Source organism: Brachyistius frenatus, unplaced genomic scaffold (assembly GCF_029030835.1).
Source record: "Brachyistius frenatus isolate BFR_SWC_R1_liver_20210118 unplaced genomic scaffold, ASM2903083v1 Contig_317, whole genome shotgun sequence".
NCBI lineage: Eukaryota > Metazoa > Chordata > Actinopteri > Embiotocidae > Brachyistius > Brachyistius frenatus.
Genome location: NW_027210916.1, coordinates 39,429 through 66,382, shown reverse-complemented (window position 1 = coordinate 66,382; position 26,954 = coordinate 39,429). Strand labels below are relative to the sequence as shown.

Below are 26,954 nucleotides of genomic sequence, written 5' to 3'. Positions count from 1 at the left end.
TGCTTTGCAGACACTTTATTACACAAATAACAGTTACTGAAAATAGTACTCTTGCAGCAAAAACCAGTGTGTCACCACCAATATCAGAGAGTCCACATGTGACTGTAACATCAGAAATCTATGGCATGCTGGGAAGGAAGTCGTTCATCCAAACAAGCTGCAGATATGAAGACGAACAGAAGGACGGAGCGAACGAAATGAAACCTGAGCAGAGAATTCAAAACATTCTTCATCCTACTGGCTTTAAAATGTGTGTGTGTGTGTGTGTGTGTGTGTGTGTGTGTGTGTGTGTGTGTGTGTGTGTGTGTGTGTGTGTGTGTGTGTGTGTTTTTATTCATGCACATTAACTGTTGTCCTCCTGCACATGCCTGTTGTCACAGCTAATTATTATAGTTTGAAGATAAAAATCAATCAAATCAATAAGCTTTCTTGGAAGTGAGTTAGAGACGACTTGGACCCGATGCAGAGGTCTGATTGGTGGTTCAGAGGAAAACCTGATCCTGATCTGATCCTGATCCAGATCCAGATCCATCACCCTGATCTGATCTAATCTGATCTGATCTGATCTAATCTGATCTGATCCTGATCCAGATCCATCATGTCATGACTGGTTAAAGAAATGATGATCAGGTTTTTAAATTAAAACATGAACTCCTTTCTGTCATCCATCAGCTGTTCGTCTGTGATGCTCACTTGTGGTTTGGATCAAGATGAAACCTTTATATCGTTTCTGATCAAATAACAGAGAATAACTGACAGATTCATCAATAATAAAAACAAATGTTAATGTTCACTGCTGTTGATTTTACAAGTCAGGAAGAGTTTAAAAAAAACAGCATGAAAATAATAATGAAAAGCAACGAAGTGATCTGAAGGTGAAACAATGAAAACTACCTGATGAGGCTCCAACGTGTGTGGTGTCATTACACACACACACACACACACACAAATACACACAAACACAGACTCACACACACACACACACACACACACACAAATACACACAAACACACACTCACTCACACACACACACACACACACACACACACAAATACACACAAACACACACACACACACACACACACACACACACACACACACACACACACACACACACACACACACACACACACACACACACACACACACACACACACACACACACACACACACACACACACACACACACATGTCTGATCCTCTGTTGACTGTAAGAATCTCGACTAGCAGCTCTTCATGTTAATAACGGCAGGTGATGAAAAAAAGGCAAAAATAGAAAAAGGCACAAAATCACAGGTGAAATGTGAAAGAACTGAAACACGAACACGCGTGTTGAAATGAAGCGACGTGTCACTACATGGAAGAGATTTAAAACAGGAAGTTCTGTTTGCAGCTGAACTGGATCTGTGCTGAGAAATGTCCACAGCTCATCACTGGATTCTGACATGATGACTCAGCAGAAAATCACTGCAAGGTAATCAGTCGACCACTAAACAGTGACAGCAGAAATGTTCTGGTTCTGCTCAGGGCCCGGTTTTAGTGGAGCGAGCACTGTGACCAGCAGCCGGGCGCCCCGAGGGCCAGCAGCAGGGAAAAACAAGGAATCAACCCCCGAGGCTGAAGTGCACTTGAGCAAGGCACCGAGCTGAAACTGACACGGGACACAGTTCTTCTTCTGAAACGGGCTGCTGTCGACAGAAAATAACCCAAACCACAGCGGTGTATGCACGCGGCAACCATCAGTGATGTCATCAACCAGCAGTGATGTCATCAACCATCAGTGATGTCATCGTTGGTTTGTGAACGTTATGAATCCTCCAGTTCAGATTCTGTCCGTCACCATCTTGCTAGTTCGGAGCGGTTTGGAGCAGGAAGTGACCATATTTGGACGAGCTGGGGGAGGAGCCAGCGGTGGATCTGACCGATCTGATTGGAAACCTGACGATACTACGTCCCGCCCACCGTTAGCTGTAACCTGACTGCACCACAGGCCTGTCAATCAAACAGACACGCCCCCAAAACCAGGTCTTCTTGAATCTTCTTTTCTAATGAATGAGGGATTATTTTCAGATGGACCTCCAGAAAACTAAGAAGAAGGAGTGACTTTAGCTAACAACACCGAGATAACTGATGGACACATTTTATTCACTTTGGATTTGATGAGAGAAGTTGAATGGGAGTCTATGGAGCCGGAGGCTTTTTGGAGCCGACCTCTAGTGGCACTCGCTGGTATTGCAGCTGAAGACACTTCTGGATCAGAACCGTTTTACAGACCTGAAGCTACGAACTCTTTTACATCCTGTCTGTAGATGTATGCTCAGTGGTGCACAACACCAATATAAACACTTCTTTTTTTTTTGCACATGGCCAAACAAGCAATTTTCATTCAAGAGATCGGGCGCCATATTTGAATCCAGATAACAGATCAATGGGACGGTTCCAACAGCACAATGTGAGCCTCCAGTCTACAGCCACCACGGTCGGCTTCCACAGCGTTCCTGCAGTCTAAAGATACAATAAGAAACATCTGTTTCTCTGAAGCACTCAGTGAAAACGGTCACAAGATATCACGTAAAAGCTTTCACTATAAACTTGTGACGAAGTTGAAGCACACGATTCACGAGGTCCAGTAACGTCCGTCAGATGAACACTGCTGTCAGGACTTTAAATGTGTTCAGTGCCATGAAATAACCCGTGTTGTGATTTGGTGCTATTGATTGGCAGCGCCGCCATGAAAACTGAGCCCGGAGCTTCTCTAACCGGATCGGCCAAGAATCCAACAATGAGCTGACGTTGGACATTTCCTGTTTCCAACACAAAACATTTCCAGAATTTCCTTCGACTAATTTTCAGACCAGCTCCTGAAACACAGGAGATATAAGTGGAATGATCTCAACCTGTGAACAGGTTCGTTGTTTCTTTTTTTTTTAAGGCCGACTGTGACAGCAGACACTTTAAACATCCGCTCTGTGGACTGAACCATCGTTTCAGTAAAACAAACCTGGGTTTGGGGGGAACCAATAGAAATGTGGGCGAATGGTGCCAACGAGGCTAAATTAAATAAAAGATGTAATAAATTATCTACATGATGGCAAATGATCTTGTATGTACAATAAGATATTTAAATATATAAACAGTAAGATTGGCAGCTGACACAACAGTTACACACATGATGAATAACCACATCTCAGCAGTGTAAGCAGAAGGTGGACGGGCCTGCAGATCGCCTCTAGGTGGACGCCTGAGGAGGCGGCAGGGCGGAGTACTCCTCGTTCTCAGAGTCGCTGCTGTCCTCGCCGTTACGCTCCTGGTCGCTGCCTTCGGTGCTCAGCTGGTCGAAGCCCTGACGGCTGTAACTCTTATGGGACGCAAAGAAGTTCCCCAGGTTCAGCCCGCCCATGGTTTTACCTGCCGGAGGAGAAGGAGGAGGAGGAGGAGGAGGAGGAGGAGGAGGAGTCACTGACAGGAGGATGAGTACATCTACGATATTCATACTGAGGATCAGCATGAAAATAATTCATGTTAGAAATACTTTCTGGTCACAACAAACTCCCAGAAGATGAGTGACAGCTGACACATGGTGTCACTACAACAGGTTCAGCTCAGTGCGGTAACACAGTCCGACCTGATGGGGGCGCTGCACCAGTCTTTCTTTACAGTTGTTGGAAAAAAATGTTCCACAGCTGGGCCCACAGGCCAGCAATAATTAGCACATTGTAAAAATACAAGGCTTTTTTCCCCCACTATTTATACGGTGGCCCTGAAGGTCAAACGCAAAAAACATTTCAGAAAAAGCAAAAAGAAAACACGGTTTGTGAAAATGTTTTTGTGTTTGACCCTCAGGGCCACCGAAATTTCAAATATTGGCTGCAATCTGCAAGCTCACCACTAGAGGGCACTAAATCCTCCACATATATATTATATTTGTTTAGATACTACAGGACTTCTTAGTTTCAGTTTAACATATTAATCAGTATCAGCTGATCCGCAGTCAGTCTCTCCGTACTGTTTGTCCTCTGGAGCCGCTCTCTCAATATATATAGAATATTTTAGTTTGAAAAAACAAGTGAACATTTCCTGACGTAGTTGGGACACAGCTGCCCTGAGACAGTCTGACTGAGTGTTGACGAGCCGTCACTGATTAACGGTGGCGCTGAAAGGAAGCTGATTACAGCTTCAAGTTAAAGAGCTCATTGCTCAGCCAAAGACAGTTTGTGAGGTTCCACTGATACATCAGGTTCAGTTGCACTCTCCTAATTAAACTTACATTCATATCATTTCAAAAATTAAAGTTAATAAATGTAAGATTTTATAGACGTATATCTAATTTAAAACCGAACCCTGAGTGGAACAGTAACTGATAACTACAGCTGTCGAATGAATGGAAACACGTGTTAACTACCTCAAACCATATACAGTACACACATTTTGTAAAGATCTTATTTTGAAAGTCGTCGGTGACTCACCTCTGATTTTCCCCAGGATGCCGCCCACTGAGCTGGGTTCACTCTTCACCTCCCCGCGATCTGAAAACAGTGAACAGCATTAGTCTGGACGCAGAGCGAATATCAAGAGCTCAAAGAGAAGAAGAGCAGCGAGACGTCCGTCCTACGTACTGTTCCTCCTCCAGCAGACGAAGCCGCCGACGGAGACGACGAGCAGCAGCGGGACGAGCAGCAGGGTGGTGATGACGGCCGGCAGCACCGTCTCCGGTCGGCCTGGCTTCGCTGCACTCTTCTTCTTCTCCTCTTCCACCACCGGCTGTGTTTGAGCGTTCTCAGCCACCGTTTGCTTCTCTTGGATCGCTGCCGTCTTTGACATGTTGTGAACCGGCTTCATCTTGCTTTGGACGAATGTCTCCATCTCTGCACAGAGAGACGAAAAGTTATAATTGACAGGGTTCCCGCTCTGTGATGTCTGCAGCACCACACAGCATCAACCACACATCATACAACCATTAGCTCCGCCCCCAGAGATCTGATTGGTCAACTGAACACCTGGAACAAATCATCATGAAATCACATCCTGTTCATCACTAGAAATATCACTCCACCTCCTCAATGGGAAAATAGAATTAGACTAGAGTTTCATATAATATGTACTATAATGTAGTTTCTACTTGTTATAGTTCTATTAAATGACCCATTTGGTGAAGTCGGGTCTCTTTTGGTCCTTTTTGGTCGCTCTGAGCACCCGTACCGTAACACCACAGATAGTCACGCACTTACAATCCTAGAGGAGGCTAGCTGGACCGGTTTGGTTTGAACACATGACACGGAGCTAAAATGTTAAAAACACATGAGAACATGGATATCTTTGTTCATCAGATATCTTTGTTCATCAGATATCTTTGTTCATCAGACATCTTTGTTCATCAGACATCTTTGTTCATCAGATATCTTTGTTCACCAGATATCTTTGTTCATCAGATATCTTTGTTCATCAGACATCTTTGTTCATCAGATATCTTTGTTCATCAGATATCTTTGTTCATCAGACATCTTTGTTCACCAGATATCTTTGTTCATCAGATATCTTTGTTCCAACCAGACTGAACTAGCTGATCAGTTTAGTGTTTCTATGTTCTGTATTTATTTAGTTGGAGACTAGAACTCCTCTCTGTTGCTAGGGTGGTTGCTAAGGGTCAGACTACTTCCTGGAGTAGAAAACATTACATACATATATACTTATATATATATAAGAGTCTGCTGATGGGACTGATTGTTTTCCGGTTCTTAGTCATACCCCATGTGTTGCCATGGAAACGGAGCTCACGCGAACAAAAAGTTTTATATTTCGAGAGTGAATTGCTCCACAATATGAAAACATTTAGATTACATGTTTTATTTAGTTGGTAACTTGTATAATAACATTATTACACTCGGTCCTGACGTTGAAACAAACCGTAGAGTTTAAAACTGCTGAACCAGCGTTAAAATGACTTGTATTTTGTAATTATTTTGTACGATGCCGACGTTCGCTTCCGATTTTGTACTTAAAGGAAAAGTTAAAAACCTTCCTTCCAGCTTTGAGCGACTCGTCTGTTTTTCACACCTTTTAATGTTGTTAAAACGTCGAGGACACTTTCAATGAAGCCTGAACTCCGTCTGAAATGCATTTTCTATTTTAGGAAACCTTTATTCTATTTGTGAAAACGAAAGAAGGGATATTTCACTGCTTTTCAAGCAGAATAAAGTGAATGGGAAGCAAACTTCATCGTGTTCTTGTTTCTGTCCTCCGTCTGTGACGTCACCACTCAGGTTGCAGCGGTATCACAGTACACCGAGTTATTAAAACTCCTGGTTCAAATTGATGAGAAAACAAAACTGATAATATCTCCACCCCTGAAAAAGTGATTAAAAACAACGTTGGATAACTTTGGACATCTTAAAAATAAACGTGAGGTTGTCCTCGAGGACGGAAATCAAGTTTGCAAAAAAACATGAACATGGATTGTCTCCAAAGGAGGAAACACATCGAACAGCTCGAAGAATGAAAGTCGGTGTCCCGTTTATAACTTTAATACCGAACAAAACAACGGGCTTAAACTTTAATCGCAAAAAGCACTTCTGATGACACTATTTTCTGAATTTTTACAACCAAATAGTCAAATATTGGAGTAAATAATCAGCTTATTATTCTATAATAAAAAGAATCATTACTTGCAGTTGCATGTAAATATTTCAGAAGATCCACCTCAGTAGTAAAATCCTGCTTTACGTTCATGTTTTATGTATTTTCAAAAGGGAGACTAAATTCAATTGAATAATGTAACCGATAATAATAATAATAATTATAATAATAATGATATACCGTAAATCATGATACCATCCATGAAAAACTCATACCGCTGCAAAAAACACACATTAGGCGTTCGATGACATCACACATCAGGCGTCCAATGACATCACACACACATCAGTGGTCTGATGACATCACACATCAGGCGTCCAATGACATCACACATCAGGCGTCCAATGACATCACACACACATCAGTGGTCTGATGACATCACACATCAGGCGTCCAATGACATCACACACACATCAGGGGTCTGATAACATCACACATCAGGCGTCCGATGACATCACACATCAGGCGTCCGATGACATCATACACACATCAGGGGTCTGATAACATCACACATCAGGCGTCCGATGACATCACACATCAGGCGTCCGATGACATCATACACACATCAGGCGTCCGGTGACATCACACATCAGGCGTCCGATGACATCACACATCAGGCGTCCGATGACATCATACACACATCAGGCGTCCGGTGACATCACACATCAGGCGTCCGATGACATCATACACACATCAGGCGTCCGGTGACATCACACATCAGGCGTCCGATGACATCACACACGGCTCAGACGGAGCAGCTGGTTCCATCGTATTTTAGGAGTTTTTGCAGGAAGCAGGTTTGAGGTGTTTTGGAGAACCGAGTGCAGCTTCAGTAAACAAGAACACGGAGCCGTCGGAAACTGAAGCAAAACTCACCTTCAAGTTCTTGAACCTCGATTCCAGCTTTCTTCACAGAACGGTGCAACTCTGCAAAATTATGAAAATATATAAATGTACACAGGATAATAATAATAGTAATAATAATAATAATAATCATCATCATCATCATCCGCAACATAAAGAAAAAACAGACATAAAAAGATTTCTGGATTCACACGTTAAAACAGAACTTTTCCTGATTTGATTTGTCGTCTTAATGAAGATGAACTTACTCTCAGCAGTAAACTTGAAGACCAAATTACTGCCGGCGTCCCCGACGAACACGCTGCCGTCCCTCGTTTCTACGATGTCGTGAGGCATTTTAAACTCCTGCGAAACACAGACGGGCGTACACGTGATCACCAGCGGCCGACCTTGTTGTTGTTGGTCCAGAACATGTCAGCGTGGTTCAGAAGGAAGACAACACGCTCATGGACCCGAGCCTGAGCTCTCCACCAATCACTGGCCTGGTGACCGGCTTTGGATCGGGGGGGGGGAACAAAAGTTTCTTGAATATATTAAAAGCACAGATATATTTTTATCTCCCTTTTTACGAAGAAGATTCTGGACTCTGATGTTTCCCCTGTTGATCAGATGTTTGGTTTCATCTGGGAGAGGAAAGTGACGACAGTGGTAAAATAAAAGGCATGTTTGGGACTGGGTTTAGGTGAGGCTAGTAGTGATGTAGTGGTTCTGGGGTTAAAGGTCAGGGTTCTGGCGGGCCTCCAGGTGTGTGTGTGTGTGTGTGAGATGAAGTGTGTTTACCTTTTTGTTTGGACTGAAGGTATCCAAAATGTCCTTGGTGGAATAATTTATGACAAAACCGCTGAGTGGAGTCGAGCGATACGGAGACTCCCCGTTTACTGCAAAGATCAAACCATCTTCACACACACACACACACACACACACACACACACACACACACACACACACACACACACACACACACACACACACATAAAGGGTGAGGGTTACAGTTATTGTAGCGTTTAGCTCCTCCTATTGGTGAAGCTCCACATTTCATGATGACATCATTGGCTTTTCACAGACCGAACAGAACTTGACAGACGGGTCCTAACAGAGATGAGTACGGTGCCCTGATGTTCTGGTGAAGGTCCGACAGTCAATGATCGAGGATTTCAGGTTTTTTGTGACAGTCTCACAGATTTTCTCATAAATGTCGATGTACTTTGTGCAGTTTTAAATGAGTTTTTTGTTTAAAATTGTAGAAATTAGAAAAAAAAAAATGCACGATGTCTCTGACAACTGGACGTGTGGAGAAAACTCATTTAACATCCAGTAATATGGAATCACTTCCTTTGATCACAAACATTTAATCACATCATTTTAATGTGAAGAACATTTCCCACAAACCCCGTCACTTCCTGTTTCTCCTCTTGTTCTGGTTTCCTCCGTGAACAGAGTTTTATTTGGAGATGAAAACAGGAGCAGAGACTTTCTGGTTGGAAATGAGGAGTTATTGTTGTTAATAGAGAGAGTTTAGTTTGAAAAGATTTTCTTTATGTTTTAATACTTTCAGCTCAGATTCTGATGATGTTTTTTAAGGAAAATTGCAGGAATTTAATAAAAATTGCAAGATCCTGCAAATATTGTGGAGTTTATTTGAATTTGTGTTCATTCAGTTTCCTGCAGGGACTGAACTTCTGCATGGACGTCTCCTCCACCTCGTCTGCAGAGCCCCTTTTCAAACTCCACGATGTGCTGACTCGGCGAACTGACCTCCTGCTGGGCTGTAGGTGATGGCAAACACCTCCCCTCCGAACTCCTCCTTCTTTATTTCCTTGACAAATTCTCCGCTTTCGGCGATGAAGCACTGGATGCGTCCGTTCTCCCTGTCGGCCACACACACCTCCTTCCTGTCGGGCAGGAACACCAGGCTGTGTGGGATCCGGAACGGTACACGCCGCTTCCGGTCCGACGAGCCTTCGGACAGAAGAGACGGGTCAATGCGTGTCCAGCGGTGTGTGAACCTTCTGGATCGCAGCACTGCTAACAGGTGTGAATTACCTGCCCCCCACTCCGTCAGGTATCGTCCTGCGGCGGAGAACTTGAGTATCCTGGCGTTGCAGTATCCGTCGGACACGAAGACGTTCCCGGTCTGGCGGTCGACCGCCACGTCGGTGGGCTGGCAGAAGTGTCCGCTGTCACTTCCTGGTTTGAAGGCCTCTCCCAGCGCCAGCAGCGTTCGGTCTCTGCCGTCGCTGCTCACCTTCAGCACCTGGGGGTGCGCAGAGGGGGGAGTCCTCATCGGCCCTGATGCATCATGGGGATTTGAACCTGCGGTTGACTCTGAGGTTGCAGCTTACCTGATGAAGAGCCACGTCCGTCACCCAGTAGTTGTTGTCCTCGTCGGTCGTGATGCCGTGAGGCAAGTAGAACCTGTGACAGCAGAGAGACGGCGTCTTGAGTCTGGAGGCTTCACGAACAGACAAACCTGCAACTCTCTCCGGCATCACTCACATGTTCCTGCCTGAAGCCTTCAGGATGTTTCCTTCGGCCGGGTCCACGACCAGAACGGTGGACTGCTGGATGGGTCCGAGGGACCTCTGCTGGTACCGGGCCTCGCTGTCAAACGAGCTGACGTGCAAGAACAAGACATGAGCCAGGTCCACATTCAGTTCATCTATTTAAGGAGAACTTTTCCTCATGTCAACCAGACTGTCCTCCACCGATCACTGATCACTAATAACTGATTATTAATAACTGATCACTAATAACCGATCACTGATCAGTCAGTAAATTCTTCTGTATGTTTGTAATTTGCAACATGAATCAGTCCCTCCAGGGATAAAAGGCAATAATGAACACAAATTCAAGCAAATTGATTGCACATTTATTACTTTATCAGGTGGTGAAGCACTTTAGAATTTTTTCTAATTCCTGCAATTTTACCCCAAAAAAACCTCACAAAATATATCGACATGTTTGAGAAAATCAGCTGCAAAAAAAAAAAAAAAAAAAAAAATGGAACCAACAACAATTACAAAAAAGCTCAACTCCAGGAGGGACTGATTAAATGCAGTTTTTACGATTTACAATTCATACGGAGAGCTGCTAATGTCCGGCTTTGTGACCGTGGGCCGTAGTTTGAACCACATCAGCGCTGTCTGTCAGCAGGACAGCTGGTGGAGCTGCTCAGCGGTACATTTAATCCATTCTTCATTTCCAAACAGCTCCGTTACAGAAAACACATCTTATATGAGGAGTGAAAGCGACTTACTTCGCCCCCCAGCGGTGGTCTCCTCTGTGGAAAATCACCAGGTTGGAGTCGGAGTCGAGGGCGAGTCCTGAAACCTGCCCCAGCTGGAGGGAGCTCTCCGGCCACGACGACACCTGCTCCATGTGGGAGTCTACGACGGACAGACGGACAGACAGACACGCACACATTTATTTCTCATGTCCATCAGAAATCTGAAGACTAACATGCAGTTTTCTCAGAGCAACGCTCACTTTGATTTCCCGCATCAACGCTTGGAGGAACGTTGGTCTCATGCTGACTTCTATCTGTTCATCTGTTCTCTACTTTAAAAACATGCTTCCAGCTCGTATTTCAACCTGCAGCCTTTCACAACATCTGGACTGAAGATGCAGGACTTTTTAACCTTTAGGACATGAAGAGGGAAGATGACATCACTGATCCTCCACACAGATCTGACATGCCGACAGATCTGAGAGGACGTGACGTCGTCTCCAATGGATCTGAGCAAACCTACGAACATCTGGAGACTCCACCTGGACTTTGAAGCAGGTTGTGCAGCTGTTGTTTCAGAGACATTTCCACACAGTAAGATAAAAGCAGTTTTGTTCCAGCTGCATCCTGCTCAGATACTCCGGAGGAACATTTATCGTTTCATTGTCCTGATCTTATTCTGGTGGATAATAATAATAATCAACGCAAATTTCAAACAATTTGTTTTTAAATTCCCGAGCTTTTTCCACAGAAAAAGTGGATATCAGGAGCTGTGCTGAAAGTATTAACGGCATGAAGTAAATCTTTTCAAACAAGAATTATTTTATGTTTGTGATCAAAGGAAGTGATTCCATATTACTGGATATTAAATGAGTTTTCTCCACACGTCCAGTTGTCAGAGACGTCTCTTTGTTTGTTTCATCCAGCAGGTCTATGTGTTGAATGAACATGAATTAAACAGCATCTAAAGCTCTTATTTTGAAAGGCTGATGTAGTCCTTGTTTCTATATTCCAGTCACAGACGGTCTGTTCTGGAAACATACGCAGCTTTTAGGACCTTTTATCTCCACAGTTCTCCAAGTTCAATAAATACATTAAAAAAGATGAGAACTAAAATATTCCTGTGATGTGCAGCAGGATTATTATTATCACAGGAAGTGATTACACATTTATTACTTCATCAGGTAAAAAAAAATAAAAAATAAAAAAAATCACATTTTTCTTTGTCGACGTGCCATTTTTTCTAATTCCCCCCAAAAACTCACCTAAAACTCAAACTTTTTTAGAAAATCTGCTGCAAAATTAAACATTTCTGATCGCAACTTCCATCAGGATGGTCTGTATGTCTGTCAGGATGCCTCGTCGACTGGAAACCGGATCTCTCTCACACACACACACACACACACACACACACACACACACACACACACACACACACACACACACACACACGAACTGGTGCTTTACTTTGAAAACGTGACACTGCAACCGTCTGTCAACTGGCCTCTGCTGTTTCATTCAAGCTTCCCGAGCTGCCCGCCAACATCCAGTCACTCCATGTTCACGCCATGCTCACATCCTGACACGAACCACCTGAAGTCAGAGCTCTACCGCTTTAAAACATCCCTGGATAGTTCCTCCAGTGGAAACTCCAGCTCCCATTTACGTTTAACAAACTGAACAGTCGAGGAGACGCTCAGAGCAGGAAACACTGACGCTGAGATTACAAACCACCACGACCCACCGACCGGTCGGCACAGCCTCTCAGACACTTTCTGCTCTTCACACACCTGGAGGCAGGTGATGAGGAGGTGGGAGAAGAGGCGGGTGAGGAGGTGGGTGAAGAGGCGGGTGAGGAGGTGGGAGAAGGTGGGTGAGGAGGCGGATGTCTGCTAACAGTGTGCATCTTTATTCTCCAGGGAGGCTCAGCTCTTTTAATGTTGGCAACCAGACAGTTGAGATCTTCCACCTGTCTGAGGTCACTGAGGTGAAGGGGGCGGGGCTTCAGACACACCAGCAGGATCAATAAACTCATTCAAAACTAACTGGCCGCCATCAAAAAGATATGCAGGCAGCTGCAGTGGAGGCTGGAGGAGCAACACATCCACGAGACACGGCAGCATCAAGGTGTTTCTGTCTCTTTATTATGCAAGCAAAAAAAAACAAAAACAGTTTTGAGAGGCAATTCCTGGCACTGCAATCATAAATATATGAACTGAGAATATAATCACTTGCCGTTATAGTTTTATCGGTTTTGGTCACACAATTAAATACTTCTTGGCTGCAAATCGAAAACCGTTGCTGTTTTTATTTTTTGCTCGCATAATAAATACAGGTATAAAAATACCTTGATATGTCAGAGGGGACAGAAGAGAGCAGGAAACAGGAAGCAGCAGCCGAGGGGAAGAAACACGGAGACACTGAAGAGATGAAGTCACAGTAAAACACAGATGTATCATTCATACATCCAACATCCATTTGTTTTAATAACTTCACACAAAATGTTGAAAAAAGCTCAGCGTGCGTGCAGAGACTGGAGGGACGCCCCAACATACATGCAGTGTGCATGTGTTGAAGCTAAGGAAAAAGGGGGGGATGTTCCCAGCAGCCATGACAACCACCACACAGCATCCAGGACCCACCTTGTCCTCCAGCCAGCACCGCGCCTCCCGCTGGCTTGGCTGTGGCCTCCAGCTGATGGAACCTGTGAACTCTGTCCCTCACCAACACCGGGTCCTCCCTGCTGTGGAAGGCTAGCGCAGCACCGGGGAGGCCCAGGTCGGCCATTCGCATTAAGTTATCAATCTGAGCCACCAGCTCGGCCTGGGTTCTCTGCAGCTCGCTGGGGTCGAACTTATGAACGTGAACTACGTCCTTACTCTGGCCTAGCAGCTGTGACATGAGAGAATAGAGGTCACCTGCACAGACAGACAGAGAAGAAGAGGAAGGACACTGTAGGCCATTAAGAGTCGACAGATGGCCAATGACACAGGCTGGTTAGAGAAGAAGTTCTCAGCGACGGCGATGTCAGAAAAATCAAACACAACAATTATTTACTGTCTGAGACCTGTAACGTCCAAGTGTCCTCCACCCACTGTGGGACATTTCCGACCCCTTCAGGACGGATGTGTTATCACACCTCGACTACAAAAGAGTCCATGTGTGTAACTCACTGAAGCAGCAACACACTGTTCACGTGTAAATCAATGAGGAGTTTTAAAATTTATTATAATGAAGAACCTTGGAGAGCACATCGTACACACTCGCTCACATTTTCAATAACAGATATCCCAATGAATGCTGTAATACAGTGCGGTAATAACGGTATAATGCAGATATTTATTTTAACATTATAGTAGCGTCATCTGTAATTATTCAACCAGTAGCTCCGCCCCAGAGATCTGATTGGTCAACTGAACATAAGGAACAAATCATCATGCTCATCACTAGAAATATCCCTCCACCTCCTCAATGGGAAAATAGAATTAGAATAGAGTTTCCTATAATAAGTAATATAATGTAGTTTCTACTTGTTCTAGTTCTATTAAATGACCCATTTGGTGAAGTCGGGTCTCTTTTGGTCCTTTTTGGTCGCTCCGAGCACCCGTACCATAACACCATGGATAGTCACGCACTTACAATCCTAGAGGAGGCTAGCTGGACCGGTTTGGTTTGAACACATGACACGGAGCTAAAATGTTAAAAACACATGAGAACATGGATATCTTTGTTCATCAGATATCTTTGTTCATCAGGTATCTTTGTTCATCAGGTATCTTTGTTCATCAGTTATCTTTGTTCATCAGATATCTTTGTTCCAACCAGACTGAACTAGCTGATCAGTTTAGTGTTTCTATGTTCTGTATTTATTCAGTTGGAGACTAGAAATCCTCTCAGTTGCTAGGGCGGTTGCTAAGGGTCGGACTACTTCCTGGAGTAGAAAACATTGCATAAGAGTCTGCTGATGCGACTGATTGTTTTCCAGTTGTTAGTCATACCCCATGTGTTGCCATGGAAACGCAGATCACACTAACAAAAAGTTTTGAGAGTGAATTGCTCCACAAAATGAAAACATTTAGATTACATATTTTATTTATTTGGTAACTTGTTGTATAATCACAATATTACAGTACCTGCAACATACACCGTTAGTCATGACTGTTAGTCATGTCTGTGAATGATTATCTTGGAGTATTGAGCTTTGACTGGTTCACATACTGAACTGGTTCACATACTGTATATTGTGTTACAATATCAAAATTAACTTCCTGTATCTTTTTCAAGTTAAAAGCCCTTGTTTCAAATTAAAAGCCCCGTGATGTTTCACACACATACTGAACCTAAACAAAGCACATGAAGGAGTTTGGACCATCACACCACTCAATCCAACACTTCTGAGGAGCTCCGTGAGAGAAACTACCTGCTACCAGCTTCTCGCGAACTAAAAACCTTCAAGGGCTTTTTTCTGTTTGCATATGCAGCGCCAGCAGGAACGCTGAGGAGATGCTGATCGGTATAACGAATAAAAAAAAAAAAAATCTCCGTAAGGCCAGAAGTGCGAATGACTCATCATTAATAGAGGAAAACAAGAAGAACCCCAGGTTTCTGAGTCACAGCTCTGCAGAGCCACTTATTGTTTCAGTTCTCAGTAGTAATGAATCATAAACTAATAAAACTGTAACTATCAGGAGAAGAAAATCATCACATCTTTCCTACAACTGTCACAGATGTATCGCCAAGTACAGAAAACATCTCTCAAAAAATACTTCATCTTAACCATCAACTTATCTTTATTCCTAAAATGCTTGAAAAAGCTGTCAAATAATCTGCGACCATCTGCACAGGAAATGTTAGTTTGAAGATTTTCATCATCACAGCTGGTGGAAGTTACCAACAACCTTCTTCATCAGATAGATTTCAACTCATTCATGACAATTAAGTCTTCCATGCAAACAGAAGTGAGTCGTGGCGCTCCACAGGGTTCTGTACTAGATCCAGTACTGTTCACACTATACTTGCTTCACTTAGGTAATATCATAAGGAACCACTGCAGAAGCTTCCATTGTTATGTGGATGACACCAGCTGTATCTACGAAACCAGATGAAACAATTCATTTATTTCACTCACATATAAATCAAGTCTCTGCAACTGTCGTTTTTCATCTAAGTAATGTTAATAAAATCAGGAACATCCTGTCAACCATTTCAGCTTCTCTTCAAAGACTCATCGAGAAAATAATTGAAAGTCCTTCTCTTTACGTACAAACTAGCAGCTTTCAGGTGCATTACCACCACCTGCTGGTGGGAGTGACGCATTACTACCAGGCATCAGTCAAAACTAAATGAAAAATAAAAGAAAACCAGCGAAAGAGACACACAAGCAAGCACTTTCTAATGAACTGATACAAGCAGTGACAGACGGGAAACCATTCCCCGTCACCACGGAGACGGTGGGGGGAACATTGTAAACGCAGTCCATGGGTTTAAAAAAAAAAAAAAAAAAAAAAAAAAACTTACCAAACCTGACCGGACCGGAAACCGTGACAACAAAACGGTGATATGTACTGAAGTGTAAGTTTTGTGGACTGTTCCCCTGTAATGAGAAGAAAAACAAACACTGGTGCTTCAAAACATTCCTCCGATCACAAAGCGCCTAAAGCAACCTTTTTATTTTACTCTATAGGTTGTTTTTTCTTTGGATTTGTTAGATCCTCCTCCACCTGCCTGGAGCGGTGGCGAGACCTCCTGGCAGCAAGAAGAAGAAGAGCTGCTTTGTTTGTTCCGTTTAGTCGGACAACACGAAAAAGTCAAACAAGATAAACAGTGTGAGCAACAGTTAACAGCAGCTAACGGCCGCAGGACGGACGACAGCTAACATACTGACAGACGTACGCTGGAACACCTGCCGTCCACTTTACATTCACAGATCTGTTACGTCTGAGACCGTTTCATCCTCTCTCCTGTAGCTGAATCAACACACCATCATAACCCCCGTCTGTTTCAGTGTTCACAACAACACGAAGCAGAAGCTAACAGGAATGCCTCCGAGACGCCACCTGACCAAGAAAAATACGTACGTTTGGGTACTTCAGAAATGCAGTACTGAAACAAGCACTTCATAAAAAGACATACAACCCCGTTTCCAAACACGCTGTGTAAAATGTAAATAAAAACAGAACGCAATCATTATTATTATATTAATATTTAAGTGAAAATAGACCAACGACAACATCTCAAATGTTGAAACGGAGACATTTTATTGTTTTATTAAAAATATCTGCTCATTCTGAATTTGATGTCAGCAACACGTCTCTATAAAGTTGTTCCAGGATCATGTTCACCACTGAGCTGCGTCAACTCTTCTTTTAACAACACTCTGTAAACGCTCGGGAACTGAGGAGACCAGTTTCTGGAGTTTAGAAAGTGAATTGTTGTTGTTGGTCTATACTGGATCTGGAACCTGGTTCTGATCTGACAGATCTGAAACTGTGCGACTTTTTCATCTGGTTTTTAAAATTATTCAGATTATTAAAATGACGACAAAATGTCTGCTGCATATCTTTTATTTTTTATCAGCTGATAGATGCTCTGCTTCTGCTTCAGTCTTGTTTGTCTGGTTCCCACGTTTTCACGAGTGTACACGACCGAATCACCCAAATCTTATAAATACAGCCATTAAAATGACCCCTGAATCATCAGTAATTATTACATGTAGATATGAAAGTGCATTTGAAGCGTCACATCGCTGCACTTTTATTCGTTCATGTTTTTGTGTCATGTACTATTATATATGTGCGTTCTTATGGACACGGTTATTTTAAAGTCCAGTAGTCAATGAACTCACCCTGATCCAGAACCTTCTCCGGTTTCTGTCGGGGCAGCTGCAGTCTGTCATCTTGATCATCTTGGAGGGAAAAACAAATGTCCGTTAAAAGAATCTAAATTGAAAGTCTGCGTTAGAGATATGTAGCATGTGATGTCTTTGTACCTGCTGAGTGTCCCATGTGCATCATGGCGGTCATGTGACCCGGCGTGACCGTGATGGGAACGTTGGCCTCCGCTGGAATCCGCTGGAACAGCTCGGTGGAGCCCGTCTCCATGCAGCTCATGAAGGGGACGGCGTGTTTGCTGTCCATGTAGTACATTATGTAGAAGTTACACATCTCGTCCCCAGAGGTACCGCTGTGGACAGAAGAGGAAAACACCGGGGGAGGAGTCATCACTCAGGTACTCAGGTGCCCAGGACATCACGCTGACAGCTGCATCATCACCTGCTGTCACTGAGCTGTCGGCTCCGTTTTCACTGCAGATAAATCAGGTTTCTCGGACGGGAACTGAGTGTTCAGGCAGTTACAAGAAAACATCTCCTTCATCTACTGAGGCTGGATTGAATTTATAAAGTCAGAAAAAATTCAAAGGGTGTTGATCAAAGTTTCGCTCCAGTTTTGTTTAAAATGTGTATTTATAAGTCTTTATTTTGGCCTGTTGAGACAGAAAACACTGCTTCTTCATTCAGACACCTCCGATGAGCAGGAGACAATAATGCAACATGCTGCATGCTGCGATGGCAATTTTACACAAAAAAAACAAACTTAAAACTCCACAAATTACATCGAAATCTGCCGCAAAATCAAAATTTTTTGATCAAACACGTCCCAAAGTTACAACACTGCAGGAACAACCAGCCAGCAGGTGGAAATAAAACAGGAGGTGTTCAATACATGAGCAGAACAAACCTTTGATTGACACACAGGCATGTTACATCATGATGACACGAGTTGCAGGACTCACCCGATGTAGGTTTTGGTGGTTCTGCCCTCTCCGGTGAACAAACATCTGGCAGCGATGGTGTCTCCGTACTTCACCGTCAGCTCCTTGCTGGTGGGATAGAAAGCCTGGAGAGGAAACATCCACCGCTGAGCCGAGAGCGACAACATTCAGAGAGACTGAGACCCACTCTGCTCACCGTGAGATGTTTCTACACCTTCACTGGGTCACACTGATGGACACAATGGACAGAATGAAGGTCCAGTAGAGCTCACTGAGGTTCTGAACCATCCTCAGCAGGTGATAACGTACCTGTGGGAGCTGAGGAGACTGTCGACCAATCAGGCTCCACCTCCCATCACGGATCCTGTAGCCACTGACCACTTTACCTGTGGAGGAAACACTGGTCTGAGAAGAGGTTCTGATACCGACAGAAGGTTCTGATACTCACTGAAGGTTCTGATACCGACAGAAGGTTCTGATAGTGACAGAAGGTTCGGACTCACCCAGGTGGTGCGTGTGGGTTCTGAAGGCGAACGGGTAGATGGGATATGAAGAGTAGTCACAGGATACGTCTGCATTGGTCACTGAAGAGGAGAAATAAAGAAAGGAGGTCAGGACAGGAAGAGCTGGACACATTCTGCCTTCCTTCCATCAACGGAGACTCTGGCGACGCTTCAGGGGGTCCGAGACCACGAAGACACGATCCTGGAGACGTGTCCTTAGAGACTGAGGACGATCAGGAGATCTGAACTTATTGATCTGCCCTTGTATATAACAAGAGGAAACGAGTGCATTAGATCGTGAAGACTTTTTGTCTGGAGTGAAACTGATGTTCAGTGTCCTCCGTTCGCCTTCCTGATAAAATACATGAAGCCGTTACAGTCGGAGCACAGATGTTCCACATCTGTTTATACTGCGACTTTAAACTTTCAGGGTGAATGTACTTCCTTTCTTTATGGAGGGAGGAATTCTGCAGCGCGTTCAGGATGTCCAGTAAAGTTTCCACAGCGAGTGAATTAACTAAATGTTTTGGGTCATAACTTAGTTAACTTCATGTGTTCCACAAAAAAACAGAAGACAACAGGAAGTACAAGAAACCTAAATAATGATGTAAAAGAATGAAATCTAAAACCTCTGACAGGACGGATCAATCACACCTTCCACACGGAACAGATTTAATATCTAAATATTAAAACTAAACACACCTCTTTTTCCTGGAAGGATCACGGTGTCCACAGACATCAGCAGGTATATCCCCGCGATGAAGGGCTGCCTGTGAGGAGGCACAAAGAAGCAGAGTCACACGCACACGCACACGCACACGCACACACACACAGTTCTCACAAACTCACGGTTTGGACGTCATCCTTAAGGTCATTCCTGAACAGTCTCTGTGATGGTCTGAAAGACAGAAAATAAAATCCACCAGGTTTTGATCTGAATGAGCTCCATGAAGAACAAACAGTCACATCAGCGATGGAGAGAGGATGACGATGGTGCTGATGAAACACTCTGGGCAGCAGGAGGAAGAGGAGGATGAAGGTTTTATCGCTGGGATGGATTTCAGGTGTTCAGAGTAAAACACAAAACACAAACTAAAGACTGGCAGAATTAAACTCGGCATTAGTCAGCCATGACACATCGGCCGGATGTTGACAACAGTAAATCCTATGTGGAGGTTTCTCAGTTAAACTGTGGACTTCCTGATGGTGCTGGAACCAGTGAGCAGAACCGGCAGCCTCACTGGACCTCCTGCTCTATAATGAACCGGTATCGTCCAACAGATTTTGGGCTCTCTATCTGCTCCAAGTTCTGATCCTGTATTTTACAGGAAAAGTGAAAACTTCGACCAATCAGAGGTCACCACAGTCACCAGGATTCATCCTCTGATCCAGACTGATGACTGGCAGTGAAATGAGTGCAGGTTTATACACTTTATATCATATCATATTGTATTGTATTGTATTATATTATATTATATTTAACACTGTTCTGGGCACCACATCAGATGAATGTCTCTGGTTTCTCTTTATGTTTGTGATGACGCAAAAATGAATCTGTGGGACTCTCGTCATTGAAATGTATCCTGGGAGACATGATTTGGAACAAACAGTGAAAAGAGAGAACTTATTCAAATGTTTATCTCTGCATATGATTCAGACTAATTTCTGAGTTATACACAGGAGTGGAGAAGTTAAAAGGGAATGGAACATTATACATAAAGGAGAAGTGGGAAAAGCAGATGTTACAAAATGCTTCATCTAAATGACTTACTTATCATATAAACATGCCAACATTTTACTTTTCTTTATTTAGTGTTTAGTGAATTACACTCTCGGATCTTTTCCTGAATTTGTTGATTTTTACATGAATAATGTGTCTGTAACATCAATGTCAGGACTTTAACTTCCACCAGGACTCACCTCTGAAAGCACTGACGTCTCCGTAATGGATCTGCAGCACAAAGTACAACGTGCCAGAGTTTTTGCCAACCTGAAAACCAACATCTGGAGATAGAACAGAGACATGAGGACACATCTGGACATAAATCACACAGACATGGAGATAAAAAAAAAAGCTAAATTTACTGTTTCTGGACAAACATCCCAGTTTCAATCATGCACGAGCCAATAAAACCATGAAACTCTCCTCCATCGAACCGCCGCCCTCAGAGACTCACCTTTGGGGAGCTTAGTGGGCGGGGCATTGCGAGCCCAGGCGTACATGATGGAGGCTTCATCTTTACACGTTCCCTGTACGCTGCCACAGTCCCTGGAGAGAGAGAGAGAGGAGCAGCACGATCGATAGCACTTAGTGATGATGGACAACAGTCAGGATGGACCAATCAGAGACAGGCACGCCCATAACAAGGCAGTCAGGGTGGATCAATATAGTCAGTGAGGACTGAATCCAGGAAGACCTGTACTTGTTGAGGTCAAAAATGTTTGATTTTGCAACGGATTTTCTCAACAATTGCAGTTTCATTTACAGAGTTTTAAGTGAATTTTTTGCTGTATAATTGCAGGAATTACAAAATAATTGCAAGCTCCCACAAATATTGCAGAGTTTGCAACAATTATTGCGATTGCAATTTCCTGGAGAGATTAATGTGAAAGTACTTGTGACAATACTACATGCATCGCACCATAAAATATTATCAGTAGAGACATCTGTTTATGGTAGTGTTGATCTCTTAATATCTGAACCATGTTTGTGGGACACTGCATGACTCAGCAATATAAAAAAAATATGTGTTTTAGTGCCTGATGGAAAATAAATGTGATGAATGACTCCGGGTGGCCAAACACAGACTCACAGACTTAATGCATCCAGAGGAGAGGAAACATGACGCTCACATCAATCACATGATAACATGTCAGACGGGACGGTGTGGTTGGAAGACAAAGGACGCACAGCGTGTTGACTCAGAGTTTTACAGCTGTACTGGACAAACACTGGGAGCTTTTATGTTTCATTTCCTGCTGGTGTCTGAAACAGGAAGTGACGTCAAGTGAGTTCATGGATGGCGTGTAAAGTATTACCAGAAGCTGCTGGTGGAGACGGGCGTCTGGCAGCCGAACAGCAGCATGTGGTGGACGGTGTCCATGCTGGCGTGAGGGATGAAGTCCACTAAGGAGGAAGAGGAGGGTGGTTAGAATAGTTGGGCTGGGGGAAGAGCCAGCGGTGGATCTGACTGATCTGATTGGAAACCTGATGATACTACGTCCCGCCCACCGATAGTTGTAACCTGACTGCACCACAGGCCTGTCAATCAAACAGACACGCCCCCAAAACAGGTCTTCTTGAATCTTCTTTTCTAATGAATGAGGGATTATTTTCAGATGGAACTCCAGAAAACTAAGAAGAAGGAGTGACTTTAGCTAACAACACCGAGATAACTGATGGACACATTTTATTCACTTTGGGTTTGATGAGAGAAGTTGAATGGGAGTCTATGGAGCCGGAGGCTTTTTGGAGCCGACCTCTAGTGGCACTCGGTGGTATTGCAGCTGAAGACACTTCTGCATCGGAACCATTTTTCAGATCTGGAAGCTACGAACACTTTTATATCCAGTCTGTGGTTCCGACATGTTCTGTTTAAAAGAACTGAACAGATATTAGAGATGACTATGTGAAGACAAACATCACTGTCCTCTTCCAGCAGCGCTGCGTTAAAGAAGACACACTCACCTATATACGCATCTCGACTGGTTGGAACAGGAAACGCCGTGCAGAGGTACGTGTCGGACTGAAACATGAAAGAACACGGTGAGCAGATTAATAACTGAAGAACACAGAAACGTTCAGCAGCACAACGTCCTGCTGAACTCGTTATTGGATTGAAATGAAAAGTTTGAACAAACACAACAGAGATGTTGCACCAGAACATCTTCAATAATGTCTCAGGACTAAAAATAATCCTCGTTTCAGTCAATGAATCATGCGATGCTCCCTGAGCCCCGTGAGGAAGAGTTATTGATGAAGAGGTGCTGATCATCGTCTGGGTTTCTAAATGGATGCTAATCTTTCCGAGCCCATCTGCACCGACTTTTTCCTCACAGCTTCTTCTTCTCTGTGAATACAGTCTCGGAACTCGGCTCGTGTTAGCGTTTGTACAGCCGCTCTGAAGGGCGGACCAATCAGAGGCCACTGTCGGTGGTTAACTGATTGGATGGCTGGTGACAGCGACGAGTGCAGCGTTAATATTTAAAAAAATTTAAAATTGCTAGACATTCAGTGTTCAGCGCAGAAAAAACGTTCAGCTCCTCGTCAATCTGCTGGAGGTCATTAAAACGTTTTAAAATATATTCTGTACTCAGTTAAAAACTCTTCGGTGAACGCGGTCGGTAGCTGCAGGGTGAGCTGAGCTCCTGAACCTGAAACCAGACGTGTAAAAACTCACCGGTGGAACCGAAGGATCGAACCCTTCACACAGTTAAATCTTATTTTCATTCAGCATTTCATTTGCTATTTCTGTTTGAATATTTAATCCCTTTATTTTTGGATTAAAAACAGAGAGTAAAAGGAAGCAGTGACTAAATGTCCAGCACAGGTTCAGAGAGCCGGACTCACCCCGGTCGGCACGACGCCGGGCATCCGCAGGTCCACCGAGAAGTTGTGAGGGTTCGTGAAGAGCTGCTGCTGCCTGGACCTGGAAACACAGTCGTTCTCCTGAGACCTGAGAGGAACCAGAGTTACAGGAGTCATCCTCCAACACAACAGAATAACACAACACAACACAACAGCGTCTGGTCTGATACTGTTATCAATTATTGGTAATCAATAATAGACAAATAAACCAATATTTGGAACTGATTTGCAGTAAAAATGAAAATCTTTGCGTCCAAATTTTGGTTGGAATTTCAAATCATTGCATTTGTTTTTTATTTTTTTATTCAGTGTATTATTATTTTATGTGTATTATTGTTTAGTGTAATATGTACTGACTGACACCAACATGTGAACTGAGCACAGGCACTTCTTCTTTTTTTCACTGATTCCTGCCAGTCATCTTGTTTGTCTACTGATTGTTTGCTGATAACGTGAATACACAACATGACGAAGCACCCGCGAAGGAAACCGTGAAGAACCACATGACTGTAAATGTTCGATAAGAGAGGAACTTCTCGTTACACCTCAGAAAGCAGAAACTCTGCAGGAACACATGAAGCAGTATTTTAACAAGAAACTCCACCTTTAAACTGTTGTCTTACACAAGAGGAATAATGATGATCTATAAAGAAAGAGGACATCACTTTATTATATCAGGACAAACACAGGTGTAGTTCTTACCTGGCGGACCCGTAGTGGGGGGGTGGTGCTGCCAGGCTGTGGCTGTGACAGATGACTGCGAGCACCACCACACAGATCACACGGACTCCCATCATGCCGTTGGTTATCGCAGCGTAATCCGTGTCAGGGCTGGAAGAGTGAAACAGGCTGTCAGCACTGTCCTACCGGAGACAACCAGGAGGAGGACGAGCTCACGGGCCCACCTGGTTTCTCCTGGTTGAAGAGTGTGAAGGAAGGGTTGAGGATTGAACTCCCAGAGCGACCTCACGCCTTCAGCATCGTGGACGGTGATTCAGCTCCGGCACCTCTCAGCGGGTAGAACGGTTCATAAGTCTGTCTGGAGAAAGAAAAGCAGGAGTTTTAATTCAAAGATGCCGACACGTCTTTGAGATGTCGGGCTCAGACTGCTGTTACCATGGAGATCTGCTGCTAGTGTTTATGATCGGGTCAGCTGGCGTCACACACAGTCACTCACTGCTACACACCGATCTGCAACCCTCCCTCTGATCTCCCTAAAACAAACATTTAACACACATTACAGAACTAAACTGTTTTCACACTTGATGGTGATGGATGCTTTGCTGCAGGGACACCAGGAACACACAACAAATGTCTCCGGGAATATGTTGTGGATATACATTTTTAGACAGTTTGTATTTATGCGTCTTAGTCATAAAAACTGTCACAAGTGGAAATGACTCTGGTATTAATACCTGCAGAGTTTAGTTGTCATGGTAAATTCCTCTGTCACAGTTTAAACAATCTTACAAGTGCGTTTCCATAAAAGTTGGGACGCTGTGTGCGTCTTTTTCAGGGAAGGCCTTGTTTATTTCAGTAAAACAATGCCAGACTGTTTAGGAATATATTCCAACAATCTAAGAATAATGTTCCTCAACGTAAAACAACAAAGAATTAGTGGATTTAATATTCTACGGTTCATAATATCATTAAAAGATTCAGAGAATCTGGAGAAATCTCTGAACACAAGGGACAAGGCTGGAAACTATTATTGGATGGTGGTGATCTTCGGGCCCTCAGGCAGCACTGCATTAAAAACACACTATTCTGGAGTGGAAATCACTGCATGGGCTCAGGAACACTTGTGAAAACCATCGTCTGTGAACACAGTTCATCGCTGCGTCCACAAATACAGGTTAAAACTACCATGCAAAGGAGACCCTGAACTGTTGAGCAGCTGAAATCCTCTATCAGGCAAGAATGGGACCACATTTCACTTTCAAAACTCAAGAAACTAGTCTCCTCAGTTCGCAAACGTTTCCAGAGTGTTGTTAAAAGAAGAGGTGATGCAGCACAGTGGTGAACATGAACCATGAACACAACACAAACTGTCCCAATTTGTGTTGCTGCCGTCAAATTCAAAATGAGCAGTATATATATATATATACATACATACATACACATGTACACATATACATACACATGTACATGTATACATATACATATATATGTATATATTTTTCATAAAACAATTCTCCGTTTTCACATTTGATATGTTGTCTTTGGTCTATTTCTAATTAAATTAGTTTATGGGATTTGCAAATCATTGCATTCTGTTTTCATTTACATTTTATTACACAGCGTCCCAAATTGCTTTTGATATTACACACTACATTATTGTAGCTTTTCAGTCACTTATTCACATAAAAATATAATATAAACATAAATCAGTGATGTGGTGGCCGCATGTCCTGGTATAACTAACATGTAAACACACACACACACACACACACACACACACACACACACACACACACACACACACACACACACACCTCCTCCTCCTCCTCCATTCATCTTGGTGTCACATTACAGATGAAGCCCACCGGATGCTCGTTAATGGCGGGAGAAACTCCTGACATGGTTGTGCTCGCGCGGGTGACTCATCCTGTCAGTGGAGGAAGGTGGGGATGAGGGGAAGGAGGGCGCGCGCTGCTGCTGACATCACAGCCCGATGAGGAAACTATGGAAACCAGCTTCTTCCTCCCCCTCATGGACCACAGCACGTACTCCTCCAACACACACACACACACACACACACACACACACACACACACACACACACACACACACACACACACGGGTCACAGAAACAGTGCTCAGAGGCACATCGGCAGCTCCTGATGGACATAAATACACGATTCTTCTTACCGAGGCTCCTAAAACATCATAATAATAATACAACTGCAGGAAACACACCGTCACGAGCACACAGATGGCTGCAGCAAACAGGAAGCGCCCTCCGTAGCACCTTCACCCCGCGACGACACGGCTCAGCCTCGGTGTCGACACACAACGAGCAGCTGGGGGTCTACTCCAACTCCACCAGCCTCCTGCTCCAACTCCACCAGCCTCCTGCTCCAACTCCACCAGCCTCCTGCTCTAACTCCACCAGCCTCCTGCTCGGGCTGATCGCAGCTAACGTTAGCGACCTCCGCGTTCACACCGGAAACACGGCTTCGAGTCCGAGCCGCGACCTTTTTTCTCTGAAACACGTCTGAACTGAAGCTCACCGGAAAAAACTGCGACACACCGCAGCGGGAAATACAAAGAGGTGCTCGGGAGATGAAGACGTACCTGTTCGCTGCTGCTGCTGCTGGACGTCTTCAGCCGCTTGGATCGAGGCGGAAACTGTTTCCTGGCAAGGAAC

At 43.9% G+C, this 26,954-nt stretch overlaps 1 protein-coding gene across 4 annotated transcripts; it reads right to left on the bottom strand.

Moving 5' to 3' along the window:
* pam (peptidylglycine alpha-amidating monooxygenase) lies at positions 1 to 26,954 on the bottom strand. 4 transcript variants are annotated; one of them, XM_069723147.1, is made up of 27 exons: positions 26,882 to 26,954; positions 24,490 to 24,623; positions 24,287 to 24,415; positions 23,567 to 23,672; positions 22,685 to 22,742; positions 22,036 to 22,123; positions 21,174 to 21,265; positions 20,917 to 21,000; positions 19,846 to 19,894; positions 19,699 to 19,766; positions 18,997 to 19,077; positions 18,803 to 18,879; positions 18,515 to 18,618; positions 17,712 to 17,905; positions 17,568 to 17,627; positions 13,366 to 13,641; positions 10,754 to 10,883; positions 9,994 to 10,110; positions 9,840 to 9,912; positions 9,541 to 9,751; positions 9,253 to 9,456; positions 8,278 to 8,393; positions 7,746 to 7,842; positions 7,510 to 7,560; positions 4,617 to 4,865; positions 4,467 to 4,526; positions 1 to 3,408 (listed from the first exon to the last, which is right to left on the bottom strand). In XM_069723147.1, exons 3-27 carry the CDS (start codon positions 24,379 to 24,381, stop codon positions 3,230 to 3,232), a joined length of 2,919 nt encoding a protein of 972 aa, XP_069579248.1. In that variant the 5' UTR covers positions 24,382 to 24,415; positions 24,490 to 24,623; positions 26,882 to 26,954; the 3' UTR covers positions 1 to 3,229. The 4 variants fall into 4 exon arrangements, with proteins under 4 accessions (XP_069579248.1, XP_069579250.1, XP_069579249.1 ...); XM_069723149.1 differs by lacking the exon at positions 26,882 to 26,954 and adding an exon at positions 26,504 to 26,670; XM_069723148.1 differs by lacking the exon at positions 26,882 to 26,954 and adding an exon at positions 24,701 to 24,798.

Coding starts and splice junctions, on each gene's coding strand:
- pam (XM_069723147.1), bottom strand. CDS start 24,381: ATGATGGGAGTCCGTGTGATCTGTGTGGTGGTGCTCGCAGTCATCTGT. Junction 17,628..17,711: donor GCACATGGGACACTCAGCAG/GTACAAAGACAT, acceptor TTTCCCTCCAAG/ATGATCAAGATGACAGACTG. Junction 10,884..13,365: donor GGTGCTGGCTGGAGGACAAG/GTGGGTCCTGGA, acceptor TGTCCGTCGTAG/ACTCCCACATGGAGCAGGTG.